Source organism: Protomyctophum bolini, assembly GCF_963924005.1.
Source record: "Protomyctophum bolini genome assembly, chromosome: 21".
Taxonomy (NCBI): domain Eukaryota; kingdom Metazoa; phylum Chordata; class Actinopteri; order Myctophiformes; family Myctophidae; genus Protomyctophum; species Protomyctophum bolini.
The window spans coordinates 11,354,419-11,369,954 of NC_137882.1; the positions used below are offsets into that span (position 1 = coordinate 11,354,419).

Sequence of the window (15,536 nt, forward strand, 5' to 3'; positions counted from 1 at the left end):
CTATAGGCCCCCACTTTGACAACTATAGTGTATCACGACTCCAGGAGAGTAAATTCAGTTTTTGATATGAATTATAGACAATTGCAGTGTGTGCTCACTTCAGCCTATTTGTTATTTATTGTTAATTATAGGGTCAGATCCTGGAAGGATATAAAAAATATATATAAAAAGGGGGGGAAAGGCACAAAAATGTTTTAAAAAAAGAAAATGTTGACTATGTTGACTATACTGCTGAATGTCATGAAGTGCTATTCAATAAACATAAATTAAAAAATAATAATAATAATGGTGTTATTAGGCGGGTACAACTCTGAATTTGCTCTCTTTTCATTCATCAAAGTGATGCTCATCATTAGAATGTTATAAAGTGTCTCAAATATTGAGTCCTGTTTTTCTACTCATCCTTGCCACACCCTTCCCTCGATCTGTGCTGTCTGACTGCACCACCCGATTATCCCTTTTCTTATCAAATATTTGCCTTTTTCATTTTCTGCAGCTGTGCAAACCGAAAGCAGATGTTTTGATGAAATTAGAAAAGATCTGCCTGGAGCAGCTTAACCAAACACTAGGCTACGTTTCCAAACGATGCTTTGTTTCAGGTGACAGGGAGGGGCTGGGGTGCACCTCCTGCATCTTCCACTGAATTATATAAACCCGTTGACTCGAGAGAGCGCCCTAAGTCCTCCTTACAGTTTGCAAAGAGCACAAACCATCAGTGGAAGCTCCCTCCCCTCTCTCCAGCCCAATCTATTGCACAGGCATATGGAGAGATAACCTAGCAACGCGGACAAGCTGCCGGCACAAGGTAGGACCAAGATTCATTGACGGAATTTATGTATCCCCATCGTGCGTATATAAATAAAGATCTATAGGACTGTCTGTCATGCGGCGCGTCTTTGTTGAGAAACGTCATCATGGATAAAGTTTTCTAAAGTTTATGTTTTGTTTTCTTTCCAGATCAGGTCCAGACTGACTACTCGGAATACTCTGTCTGAACTTTTTTCCCCCCTAAATCAAACATGAAATCTCAGTTCTTATGGGCCATAGACTTTATGCTACTGTGCATATCTTGCGGAGCAAGTGCATTGGCAACGACTATTCCACTCATGTCCGCAACGGCGGTGACAACTACCAACTTCACCAATGTTGGCGCAGCAGCGCGCAGCTATGGAACAGACACCACGAATATTTCCAAAACTAGGAGGAAGAAGCGTTATATCTCCCAAAACGACATGCTGGCCATTCTTGATTACCACAACAAAGTCAGAGGGAAGGTGTTTCCCCCGGCGTCCAATATGGAGTATATGGTAAGTAGCCTATAAATATAATCTAAATGCCGAAAGACGACTTTGAAGTAAGATGTAAAGAAAGGTGACAAAGGTCAAAGGATGTAATTGGTTTATGGCGATAATAATTGTACTATACAGGCTATTGCAAGTAAGCTACAATGTATAGACGTCACACCTGTACAAGTTATAAGACACCGAAAGTGACAACTGTGTGAACCGTTTACCACCCTCAGCTGTTGAGTGGACCACCAAAGATGGGGTCATGTGTAATACAAGTAGCCTAGCATGCTGGCAGAAAAAGCATTAAAGGGACACTTCACCCTTTTTGCAAAAAAAATACATGTTAATGACGTTTAGAAGATTTAGAACACTTTCCTGGTGGTCTTTATGTGTGTAATATGTGGGTTTAGATATTTTAGATATTAGCAGTGAGTCCAGTGTCTCTGATGTCGTGGACACTGGGCTCACTTCCTTCCTGGACTACAATTCCCATAATGCTTTCCCAAACTGCTCCTCCTCGTGGATAGGAGGAGGGCTGTCTTTCTGAGACAACATGTAGTTCAGGAAGTAAGTGAGCCCAGTGTCCATGACATCAGAGACACTGGGCTCACTGCTAAAATCATCATTAAATCATCATCATCACAACATAAAGACCCCCAGGATAGTGTTCTAAATCTTCTAAACGTCATTAACATTTATTTATTTTTTGCAAAAGGGTGAAGTGTCCCTTTAAGGAGGTAGCGTAGTAGAATCAGCCATGTATAGACTAAGCTCCTGCACAGGTCCATTTATACACAATCACGTCAACACAGTGTACAGTTCAAGTTTGAATCAGAGTTTATTTATTTTATAACGTCCTACCTTCATTTAATTTAGCGAACTAAAACTATTCGAATTTGTGTTCTTTAATGAATCAATCTGAAAACACACAGGCATGATGGGATTATAACAAAAAACAAAAACACTGCACTGCAATAGTTGGGAGTCTTAGAAATGATGTCATCAAAGGAAGTGTCTCCCAGTTGCATAACTCAATCCGAAACTGTGATCCCCCAGTAAGTGAGGGAAATCCCATACCGGCTAGCTTTGACTGTCAAGCACTCATATCTAATGAGAGAGCTATATTGTATGTTCCCAAGGCCTGTCGAAGTTTATGTAACCCATCAGATGAGTTGAGTTTACATATCTTGCTATGGGAAAGTGGTGAACTCAGGAAAAGCCCAGAGTCTTATCTCACATCTCGCCGCTGCACTAAACATACACAGAGAAGGGTTTGCCGTGTATATTTTCTATCGGTTATGTAACGGGGTTCACCATTCCCCCCGTTTCTCTTGTGTGTTTAGGTGTGGGATGAGACCCTGGCAAAGACCGCAGAGGACTGGGCACATGCCTGCATGTGGGAACATGGGCCACCGCACCTCCTCAGGTTCCTGGGTCAAAACCTCTCTGTCAGGACAGGACGGTGAGTGACCTCTTTGACCCCCCCAAATCACCCCCACATCTGCTGGTTCTCTCAAGGATGGCTCTCTGGAGTCATGGTCTTTCCCTTCTTCTGTCTCCTAGCGTTTTTTGCGCAGTGACCCGATGAACGTGTGAGGAATTTTCCTGTAGCCTAACAAATAAACAAGTCATGTTTCCAGCCATGACCTGACGGGACATGACCTTCCGTGTGGAAACTCTTGGAACACTTGAATGGGCTTGAAAATGTCACCTTTTCCCCAAGTCTTTAGATCTCACTGACCTCCCCTGGAGAGCGTTGGCAGGTCAAAGGAAAATATAAAACTTTTACCAAAGGTTCCATCTGATTAGGCAAGCAGAGTTACCTGCAATTTCAACTGTTTGTATACTCACTGAAAGTGAGCATATTAGTTATTTGTCTTTAATACAAAAGGGGCTATTTGAGAACACATTCACTGCTGACCACACATCTGATTGACTTCACACTTGAAGGTGATCAGATGAGCAGTTGAGATACAGTACACGTGCCCATTCGGAGCGGGGCGGTTCTGGAGAATCACTCATCCGACTTCACACTTGACACAGCACTCCCCTGTGTCCTCAGCAATACACCCGCCATGTGTGAAGTCGATCGGATGAATGGTTCTCAAGATATGTGAAGGACAGCCAGACATACAGAGATACTCCTCGATATGCCAGATTCCTGTAAATTATAGATAGATGTCCAATAAACAGAGTATTATAATAGTGACTAAAGTGAAAAATGTCAACAAAAATCCAAGAATGAGACTGGCTTTTTAATCTGACTTGTCATGACTAAATTTGGGTAATTCACTTGCGGATGCCATTGTATGATACTGGTTAGCAATGCATGATATCTATCTACTGAATATATTAGTATGTCTGCTGGCGTATATATTAGTAATAGTATTACATATCAATTAAGGAATATTATTATTTACAGTAACCTGTCAGGTGTCAATAACTGAAATTGTAAAGGTATCAGAATCATAAAATGTATTGTTAGTGTCAGACAATCTGACCACTTGGTAATGGAGGAACTTATCTGGATGTTTTTATTCACAGCTATCGCTCCATTCTTCAGCTTGTGAAGCCATGGTATGATGAGGTTAGAGACTATGCTTTTCCATATCCCCGAGACTGCAACCCTAGATGCCCCCTCCGGTGCTATGGGCCCATGTGTACTCATTATACACAGGTAAGCAACTATGACATAATGGTAGTAGCTTAATACAACTGTATTACCATGAAAATTACATTATGTAACTGATTAATTTAATGCAAATGTGTCTGCTTTACAGATGGTGTGGGCAACATCAAACAAAATTGGCTGTGCTGTTCACACATGCCACAATATGAATGTCTGGGGTTCGGTTTGGAAACGGGCAACATATTTGGTGTGCAACTACTCACCCAAGTAAGTATACTATACATATTGATTACTGAATTACTAAACATTATTAAATGTGTGTAGTTGCAGACATAGTTTTGTCAAACAAAGCTGTTCTGGTCTGTACTGGGCTGTGCAATGACACCCATGTTACTTGGCGATCCAGCTAACCCCAATACAAGCCTGTGTATGGGTACTGCATTCCAAAAGCTCCAGAGACCAAAAAAAAATCCAAATGAATTCTTTCCCTTATTCCAGAATCAAAGCCCCGTGTTTCATAACTGTTGGGACTTGTGACTGACTTGTGACCTAGGTTCTTTAATCTTATTGAGGGGAGACATATTTAAGAGTAACACAAGCAAGCAATTAAAATATGGCCTCCATACTGTGGGTCACGAGTTGGCTCATTTTGGAGTTGATAATGGTCATTACAATTTAGGCATTTGGTATCCAAGTGCGAGATCAGAATTAGCAGAGTAAGAATGAACTCTAGTCAACAAAACACAAGGAAAATAGTCACCTAGGAGAGAGAACAATGTAGTGCCTCAAAGAAACTAGAGTAACAATGATATGAATGATGACCGGTAAACAATTAACCTAACATCTGTCCTTTTTAACTGCAATGATGAGCCTGCACAACCAAGTTTTTCACCCACCTACTTGTAATGCGATGTGACAATAAACATTGATTCTGATTCTGTCACATCTGTCAAGTCATAATTACTGGGTGCCTTCCACACAGCTCACCATACTTTAAAGACATCCTGAACATTATCCTCTTTAAAATTGATAGTTGTGTCTACGTGTGTGCTCAGCCGTTCTGTTCACAATATGGAAATTTCTGTCTTCCAGGGGTAACTGGATTGGAGAGGCTCCCTACAAAGTAGGAGTTCCATGCTCAGCCTGTCCTCCTAGCTATGGGGGTTCATGTAGCAATAACATGTGCTTCCCTGCCCTCAACACCAACTACCTGCACTGGTTCAAATAGGCACAGGTTTACATGCCATACAAGCAAACAACTTGCCACAAAAGACTATATATTGTTTTGTTTTTTGTTTTTTATCCCATAAGGATTTGCACAACAGTTCTGGACAATGCTATTTTGTATATATGGGCTTATTTAAAGACAAACATATGTTTGAAGGCAGCGGACATTTCAGCGTTGATGACATGTACATAAAATGTAAATTATTTTGTTAAATTCTTACTAGAACTTTTTAATTTCTATGATGATTTGGATTGGTGGAAGATAATTTATCTTCTTCTTTGATGTTTTATAAACACTATGTATGTGGTGCTGCATAAACATTTTATTTTTCACTACATCTGGTTTTAGTATTGACCAGATTTGTTATTTTGTTGGTGTGACTGATAAGTCACAATCATAGCTGCTTAGCAATAGTCACTATGGTGCTAAGGACATCACACTGCCATTGTGTGCTCTGCCTTTCCGTAATGTCGTAATCTGAATAGCAATGTTCTTGACCTCAGCAGGAGGTCACAAAGCTGTTTGCCAATACAGTCAGGAATACACTACACCCCCGCAAACACAGGTATAGTGGTTTTCCTATGCAACAAATTGGCAAAAGTCATGTTCACCGAAGTGCACTTACTGTAAAGAAGAATAATGCACAACAAAATGGGCAGTCTCCAGTGGAATTTCAGTTGAATGCTCAAAGTCAGCATGAAACTAAGGTCGACGTGACACGTGTTGTCAAAGATCACATTTCATTTATACTTTTATGATCAGGACCAAGACTACAGCTGGATGGTGCTTTGTCAGATTTTGTATGCACTGGTTATGTATTCATTACATTCATTTCATCAGTATTGTGGGCATTTTTTTCAATAATGTTTCAAGATGTCTGCTGGCATAGCAAGAATATGACACATCTGAATCTGTTCTAGTTTCATTTCATTTTGTAGGTATATTGGACAGTTTTTGGTTGTTTATATTTTCATCACAATCTTGTCAATTATGTTTTAGCTAGTTTATGAGATATAGGTACTAAAGTGCACCTTAATTGTTTATACATTTCCAAAATATCAGGAATTTATATATTTTTGTTTGTAATTGTATAGATATTCATTATAGCCTGAGTTTGACTAACCATATACTACCGTACAACCATATTGTAAGTTATTCTTTTTTATATGCATAAATATTGAAATGATATTCCCTTTGGTTTTGTCAATAGATTGTACATAGTAAAGTTTAAAAACATTCACTTGCATATCAACTTTGATTTTGTCAGAGGAAAATGGATTAGTGTTGAACTTGTATTCCTGTCCTGCATTTAGAGTAGGCTTTTCCTATGAACTAAGCACTACCACAATATTGGCAAGCAAATGCCTCAACTTCTTTGACTTGGCTGATGCATTCAGATTCCTTTCAAAATTAGGCCAGTTTCGGAATACAGTAGTATCCCATATCTACTGCAGAGACCTTCTGGATCAGCCATGTTATGGAAGCATAAAAACAGAAAAGTTGGCAGTTACAGTATATGAAAAAAACAAAAAACAATGTATTGCAAAATAGGAAATTAACTCTTATCTGCACTGACTATATTTAACAAAAAGATTTATTCGTGCAATGAATTGTGCTTTTTCAATTATGTTTCTGTGTTTTGTAATAAAAATGGTTTATTTTGAGGGTGTGTTTTTGTATTGTTTGTAAAGATCCACCCATGATGTTCGCCAGGCCTAAACAATACCCATTGTTGTCTGTGGTATGAGTGTCTGATATTGATTAGATATTCTGCCTAAGGATGTTCAGTATCATGGCATCTCTTTGATTTTCTGTTCTCACTTTCAATTAAATGCTGCCATTGCAAAGTCCACATCCTGGGTATCAAAGACTGAGAGATGAGAAAACACGCCGCAGCTACAATTGAATGCCATTAAGATGAGATTGATTTTGGCGGTGTCTGTCTGTGTCTACACAAGTGGAGGGACAACTGATACGTTTTCAGGGGGCCTTCTTGTTCAAGTGTATCCCATGAAACCAATGACCTCTCCTCTAAGTAGAGAGGGAGCGAGGGAGAAGTACCAGAAAATGCCTAATTTATGCAGTGTCGTGCAATGACGGAAATGAGCCATCTACAAGCTCACAATGCATCGCATTGTGAGCAAAGAAGACCAAGAAGAATAAAAGAGGGTATATGATTTGAGATTTGAGAACTGCTGTATGACAGCTGCAAGGTTGGGTTTCTTTTATTTTGATTTGTTCTTTCTTTGTCCTTTTTTAGAAAAGTTACCCAGATGTGGGAAAAGGGATGCAGGAATATGATGCCATAAATGTTTTGATGTGTTGGGCAGACACAGCAGGTCCTGCTCTTCCAGCTAAGATAAATCCTACTGAGCCAGTGTACAACACCTTACACGGTCACACACACACACACACACACACACACACACACACACACACACACACACACACACACACACACACACACACACACACACACACACACACACACACACACACACACACACACACACACACACACACACACACACACACACACACACACACACACACACACACACACACACACACACACACACACCCACACACACACACACACACACAAAGAGTACTTTATTCCGAGATGCAAAATGGTTTGCAGAAGACATCATCTCTTATCCTTATGTCTGAAACAGTGGAATTAAGGGATCTCCAGTCAACATGATTGGTGGAACAGACCAACATCAATGTACATACTGAACCTGAACATCATTTAGAAGCAGTACGTTTCATTAATCCCGTAAATTCCATAACAGAACCTACAAGAGTGGTACCTGACTAGTAATACTAACAGTATGAGTGAAAACCTGACCTGTCTGAGAAAATGATATATTGCCCGGACCTTAGACTGTATAACAATCGGTCTCTCTGTCTTGCCTCTCCATGTTTCCATGTGTTTGTCTCAGACTCTATTTACTACTGTACTTGAACCCTAAGATCCATATTTTTGTGCCTGACTGCCTCACCATTAAGTCTGCACCAGTCCTGCACTCCCAATGCCATATTATGGTCCTGCACTCTCCAGACATTGAACCTTTACCCAGCAGCCTGCCATAGCTATAGCTTACTGTATGTCACTGACCTCCAAAGGTGTCCATCTTAAGTTACTGCAGGTCTCCAGAGAGGTCCCGCCTACTCCGCTGTACTACTGGCCAATGGCCATGCCCCGAGCATCTGTAATCCGTTTCCATTAACAAAAATGCATATACATTGCGACGTTCACACCAAAACGCATCAAAACATGGTGGTAACGCTTTAATTTCCTATTTGGTTTCGGCCACGCCCGAAGGGCCCATGGTCCCTTATTGAATTTGGCTGTTTTTGTCTTTTCTGTTCTTCAATAATTGCAGTTCTGCCTTAACCGTGCACTTGGTTTTCACGAAACCTTTCAATATGGTAGAGGGCTATGCCAAACGGTGAGGACGCGAAGCCCACAACCATTGGCCAAAGTGGCTCTACAGCACTCAATTGAAAATGCAAACTTTGAACAGGCATACAGTAGCTCATGAAGCGTTTGACCGTAAACAATAAAACTTCGATACACGTCTCCTCATGCCAGGAGACTACTTTTGTGTTCTGACTTTTGACCTCTGACCTTTAGATCACACCATTTTGCACTGTTGAGCAGCCTATAAGAGCTAGCCATTCACACTGAGCACAATAACTATAAGTGCAGCCAGCCAGCAGTTGTTGAGCAGCCTGCACCGCTCACTTCACACGTATACGGGTGTGATTCTTCTTATTGCTTGGCCACGTCTAATCGCTGCTTGCGGCTATATATATTTTTTTGTATATTTATCTTCATTATTTTCGAGGGTCGCTAAATTCAGATGAATTTACGTCCCACTTGAAATTCAGTTAAATGTGTTCCCTCACCCAGAGCAGCTCCGCCTACGGAATATCTGGTCATCATCCTGTCCATCCTCCAGAGCGCCTCCACCCGTCTGGTAGTTCTGCTCATCTTCCACCTTGCTCCACCTACAGTACAGCAGGGGGTTTAATAGTCTCCAATAAATCCTCTCCAAGCTTTTAGGTGCTTGTGCCAACTTCTGTTCAGTCCACAATGATGTATCTGTAAGTTCATATACGTATAGTGGCACATCTTAAAAACATAAAATAAAATAAAAATAAAACATAATTAGGAATTCATCAATTTGGTTAACTTTGACTTGGGCGGTGAAGGTGAATCGCTTATTTGGGGAGGAAGTGGAGACGTCAAAGTTATAAGGCAGAGTTATTGATCGTTACGGAGGTGGTGGTGGCTGAGGTTGAGTCATTTTTCTAAGGCTTCGAGCAGCCATCCAATAAGCTGTCAGGTGAGCTCCGCTGATGGTGAAGAGTGTGAGAAAGAGATCGTACAACACTGCAAAATTGCCTTCAGTACAATGCTGTTAAATGGAGATGGATCTTCTGTGGACGGTGCCTGGTAATGGTATCCAGGTTTCATAGTGTGTCATAGACTTGAAGAGGAAAATGTGATTGTAAAATATACTCTTGTCTGCACTCTGCAGTCCTCTCCACAGGACGAGTCTCCTCTCTTAGTCTCTCGAGACAGAAGAGGGCGCTGTTTTTCCTTTGTTTTGCCAATGGGTACCCAGGTTGCCTCTCTTCAGCCTCATTACAGCCCCCCAGAGCTCCAACATTCCCCATGGAAGCAAACTTGGCAGGAGGGCTCCATATTGGGGGTGTTTAGTAGCCTAAATCGTCTCTGTTGGATGATGCACAGACAGCCTGTATATTCAGCTCTCAATGCAGCACCGCCATCAGAACCAGTGGCACATGCCCAGTGTAAGCTCCCCCACTGTGTGTGCAAATCTCTCCAGAACCCACTGTCACCGCAGAGGCACTAGGGCTCAGCACTGTAAGAATGGGACAAACCAGGGTTAAAGCTCAATGTAATGCAGTCAAAATAAGCTTGGGGAAAACAAGCCCATAAATCTTGCCATGGACAGTGTCAATATTCGCCTTCTTAGCCCAACATAAACAGTTGGGATGAAATGTGCTGTGGCGCGCCCCAGCACCTGGACAGCTTTTCATTGGATGCTCTGCTCGGCCGCCAACACAAAACGGATTAGACAGTCGACAGACATTACTTGTTGCCAATGCGGAAGCCTCTTCTTCCTCAGGTGCAGAGACAGGATTAGGCTGCTGCAGTTTGTGGTAGACAAATTGAATGTCATACTGTTGTAGTACCATTTATTCACCAGATCGATACCAGTACTTGGCAGATGTGGGTAGGCAGTAGTGTATTGATGATGACTTACATTTACAAGTTCAATAGGAGAATGTTTGAGGACGGAGTAACAGGCACTGTTTGTCCAAACTTTAAGATTCTCCACAATTTGTGACAGAATCTTCGACACAGTTTGTACGTATTGGAGGTCTTCCAAAGATATTACTACAAGCAAAATCTTGAATTTGATGACAGATGAATGAATACCATGATAGTTTACATACATGCCTGTTATTTAATGTCCTGCATCCTTCATCTCCTGATGTTCTTCTACATTTAAGGTAACCATTGCACCCCCCTCACAGTCTTAATTGTGCTAGTGGCCCCATGTACCATAATGTCTGGCTAGTGTGTACCAGGTCAGGTGAGTCTATTGACATGTGTATTTCACAGAGTCTGATGTCAGCCATTGGAAACATGTTTTGGGATCTTTGCCAATGTTACCGTGTATGTGTTAAAACCCTTTTGCTGCCATAAATCCTTTGGAGGGGCATCGGTGAACCTCTGAGTTAACCGCAGGGCATGTTTGTGCAGTCCTTCTTTTGACTTGGATGCGCTTTCAAACAAGAGAGGGAAAATATAAAGCTCCCAAGGTATACCGATCATTTGCGGTGGCACAGACAGCCTATTTTAGTCTATAATACTTTTCATTTGGGACAATGTGTGCATGACATTTTGTTAAATGTTCCAGTTTCCCCAGTTCTTATTTGGTGGATTTGTACATATCCTCAAATTGCCTATGAAATATTTGCAGGTTGTTTGTGGCAAATTGGCATTTGATCAGACAAAAAGAAAACAAAATACTGAATGAACTTGACATTTATGACATTAGGCAAATTCCCAGTGTTATGGGTCTTTTTTGCCCATAAATTAATTTGGCTTTAAAGTAGGCCTATTCATTTTATGATCTAGGTCAGGACAGAGACCTATCAAAGTGGGGTCCAGGGACCCTCAGGTTTCCTTGAGGATGGGGTTCCAAATGTACCCTTACAGGTCTGTAACTCTGAGGGTACACTTTTGTACCCTTTTGTACAAAAAAGATGTTTGACAACCACTGTTCCCTGTAGGATGTGAACCTATGTTATATGCAGTGCAGTCTGTATTTACCTCAGACCCAATCTGGGACCCATCAGCAAAGAAAAAGGAAAAAACGCACCTCTTTTCTGACGCATTTGGAAATTGTGTGAGTCAAGAGTCAACCTCAGACCTGACGTAGTGTAATCACTTACAGTATGGTCAACCCTGGCACTACTGTACTTTTAACCTCCTCCACAATGTTTTGCAGTGAGCAAAATAGGGAATCCATTCATGTTGAATGGTGGGCCGGACCAGAAATGTCCCGTTTCAGTCTAAGAACACAAACTGATGCTGAAAGTGACCTGTGGCCTGTGTTTAGCTTCCACGAATACCACTGTAGTCTTTGTCTTGGACACAGACTACTTAACCACTACCCTCTACACCAGTAAATTTCCCTTAATTCCTTTACTGCAACAACAACAAAATATATATATATATTTCAAAATCGGATAGTGAATAGCTTATCTACAAGCTCAGAGCGCGTTGTGAGACGTGAAGTTTCTCTTTTGGGTCTCGAGCTAAAACGTTTGGGACCTGAGTTGCACTGTACCTGTAGTTGACCTGAGTTGGCACTGTACCTGTAGTTGACCGCATTTTTCCATCTACACTAAATCTCTTCGCCTGACCTACAAACCTGACCTACAAACTCGCAACACATCACGCTGCGACACGCTGTGAGCTTGTAGGTGTTGATCTGCTCTTTTTTGGCCAATGCTCCCCTCAGAATATGGATGCTGGGGTTCATGTGGTTAAATGCCCTAGCTTGGCCTTCAGAAGGGCCACATCGCAGATTTCCTGCCACTCCCGCTGGCTGGCCAAGATCAATGCACGCACACAGCGCTGAGAAAGTGACGCTTAATCAGATGGGCTTTCCTCCGGTACTCTAGGCTCTCTTTCAACCGCATTGAACAAGACCACTGAAGCTTTGATGCTTTCTCTCTTATAACACACTGACTCAGTGCACTGAAGTAGGCCTATTGTAGTGAGTGTTCAGAGAGACACACACACACACACACACACACACACACACACACACACACACACACACACACACACACACACACACACACACACACACACACACACACACACACACAGTCACACACTCACACACACAGTTCTCTAGGTTATATTCTTTGTACGACTCTGGGTGTGCCCAAGTGGGGCTGTGTGCCCGCGCCTCTGACATGCTCTGTGTACAGAGCAGTTCAGAACTTGTCTTCTTTATCCTTTCTATCAGATTTCATAAAGCAACAGTATTCCAATGTTTCACATTTCATGAATAGATGGATCACTGCCAGGTCCTACGTGACCAGCCCCAACCCCTGTATCTCTTCCAGTGGTAATAGCCTACAGATATCTACAGACTCCCGGGTGCCAGGAAACTGAACGCTCGGTGGATTACATTAAAGTGCTGCGTAGTGCATAGATCAGTGGTTCTCAGCCTGTTCTGGATCAGGGCCCACTTGAAAGTATATACAGTATAAAAAATATAATCATTCACGGCCTACCCATATGACCACCGAATTGCTGCCTTAAGTGATCGGCTGGGTGGGCTGTTTGCATTTGCCAGAGCATGTTTTCTTTTGGATGATTAATAAATCGATTGTGTTTCGGTTTGGATCAATGGAACTAACATACTTAAGTTATTGTTTAATACCTTTAAAAAAAAAAAAATGTTAAAATATCATTAAAATGTTATGGTTTGACAATTATACTTGCAGGGGGCCCACTTGCAATATCCTCACGGACCACCAGTGGGCCGCAGGTTCAGCCCACAGGTTGCGAACCACTGGATTCAGGCTTTAGAGTTGACACCGAGGTGTGGTGCTGCCAAAATGTACTTAACCCATTTTGGGCGGGAACCCCTGTTGGTGTTTTAAGCATTATGTTATACTTTAGCTATTGAAAAATAGCAGATCTACAAGCTCGTGTAGGTCTGCTATTTTTGTAAAATCGTTAACATGTGTGGTGCAAATCATTGAATATATATTTCAGAGCGAACATTTTGAACTAAAATATTGGCTTCTGGGGGGTCCCTGGCTGGAACTACATATTTTGAGATGGGGGTCTGTGGCCCAATAATTCTGGGGGTACTTACATGAAAAAGGTTGAGCACCACTGACATAGAAACATAGGTTTTTCAGAAAGATGTTAGGATTTAGAAGCCTTAAAAAAAAATCAAACTCAGTCCAAAATGAGTTAAGTGCAGAAGGTGTGTGTGTGTAGTCTACTCTTGTGCTGTGGCTAATAGGTATAGAGATCTGGATGTTGATGAACACTGCCACCTGCTGTTGAAACAGGAATCATTACTTGTAACATAAGGTCAGTTGTTTCTAAATGAAATAATAGATTCATTGGCAGATTCCCAGGACGGAATCATAAAATGTGGATCATGTCAAGAATATTAACATGACTCACTGACACTCTGACACAAGAATAGAAAAGAAAAATCTATGTATATACTATATACAGTATATTCATTTGATCAAATGTCTCAATAGCGTAGGTATTAACCACTATACAGTTCGAGCTTGAATGCGAGTCATCCTATGAAGTAAGGTCTCTGATTTGTTTTTCTCTTATTTGAAAAGAACCATTTCAGTGGAGTATGACAACATTATTATCTAAAGACGTAAGAATTACTATGACTTCACTGTCTGGAAAGCATCAACCACATTAGGCTTTAGACCTACTCGACCCCCCATTGCACAACACACACACACACACACACACACACACACACACACACACACACACACACACACACACACACACACACACACACACACACACACACACACACACACACACACACACACACACACACACACACACACACACACACACACACACACACACACACACACACACACACACACACACACACACACACACACACACACACACACACACGTTTATATTGCTCCTAAACATTTTGCCAAACATCACACACACACACTCCTATCCTCCTGGTGGAGACCTGTGCCCAGAAGGGCACTTTTTCTAGTTTTCAGCTGTGCCTATAACCACTCCAATGACTGGCCGTGGGTGTATTTCTGTCTGTCTGGGCCTCTCTGGGGTAGGACCCATTGACCTCTGCAGCTGATTGGGCTGATCGGTCACACGCTGTTGAACAGCCCTAAAGGGCCAATCACTGAGCAGTAGAACTATAACTGCAGCCAGCCAGTGGTGTTGTTGAGCTGCCTGCACCGCTCAGTTTTTAGCAGACTGCAAGAATCTATAGAGTCGCAGTCCCCCTACCAGGGCCCAGGAAATTTTTGTTCATTTTCCTCATAGACATTTCAAAAAGTATTTATTTAAAGACCTTTTAAGCCTCGTACAAAGCCAACTCGAGTTGTGACAAATCATGACATCGGGCCAAACAAATAATTAGAAAGAAGAAGAAAACGGCAGGTTACAACACTTTTTTTGTTGTTGTTTTTCTTCTTTGTAGATCTGCTATTTTCAGCATGCAAGCAAGTGTAAAATGACATATACTGGATCTCTTGTCCACTAGACTCTTCCTAACATTTTAGCCTAGTTTGTATTTGTTGAAGAAATTGTCAGTATATAGTCATCATAGCTTAGTTTCCATTTATTTTTCCTCAGTGAAAAAAGGTAGTCGACGAAAACAACACTTATAGGCCTACAGTACATTTTCTATCTTTCAAGTATTCACAGCGTTTGGACACCGATCGTTACAACGTGACGTCTCCTAACATCATTAGCCTATACTGTACATTGCATTATTAATGCTGCACCCGTGACCCATATACATGGTCATGCTCAGCAGAAAATTCCATAAATGTCCTGTGACGAAGGCGCACTTGCTTCTTAAAGGTAATGGGAGCTGACACCCTGATTGGTTTAATTAATGTAATGCCCAAAAGACAGCCATGACTAATTCAGAGGCTAAATATAACCCCAATTGTGACATGCAGCAACATTAATTTTCAGATAACCCCTGGTACCCCTGACTCATTTTGCACCTTGCATTCTGCGGGCGCTGTAGATCTATAAATAGGACCCTGTTATTTT

At 41.6% G+C, this 15,536-nt stretch overlaps 1 protein-coding gene across 1 annotated transcript; it reads left to right on the forward strand.

Annotated features, from left to right (window-relative positions):
- Positions 1-668: 668 nt before the first annotated feature.
- pi15a (peptidase inhibitor 15a) lies at positions 669-6,810 on the forward strand. Its single transcript, XM_080793579.1, has 6 exons — positions 669-805; positions 958-1,307; positions 2,633-2,751; positions 3,834-3,966; positions 4,070-4,185; positions 5,011-6,810. The coding sequence occupies exons 2-6, from the start codon at positions 1,020-1,022 to the stop codon at positions 5,144-5,146; spliced, it is 792 nt and encodes a 263-aa protein (XP_080649705.1). The 5' UTR covers positions 669-805; positions 958-1,019; the 3' UTR covers positions 5,147-6,810.
- Positions 6,811-15,536: the final 8,726 nt, after the last annotated feature.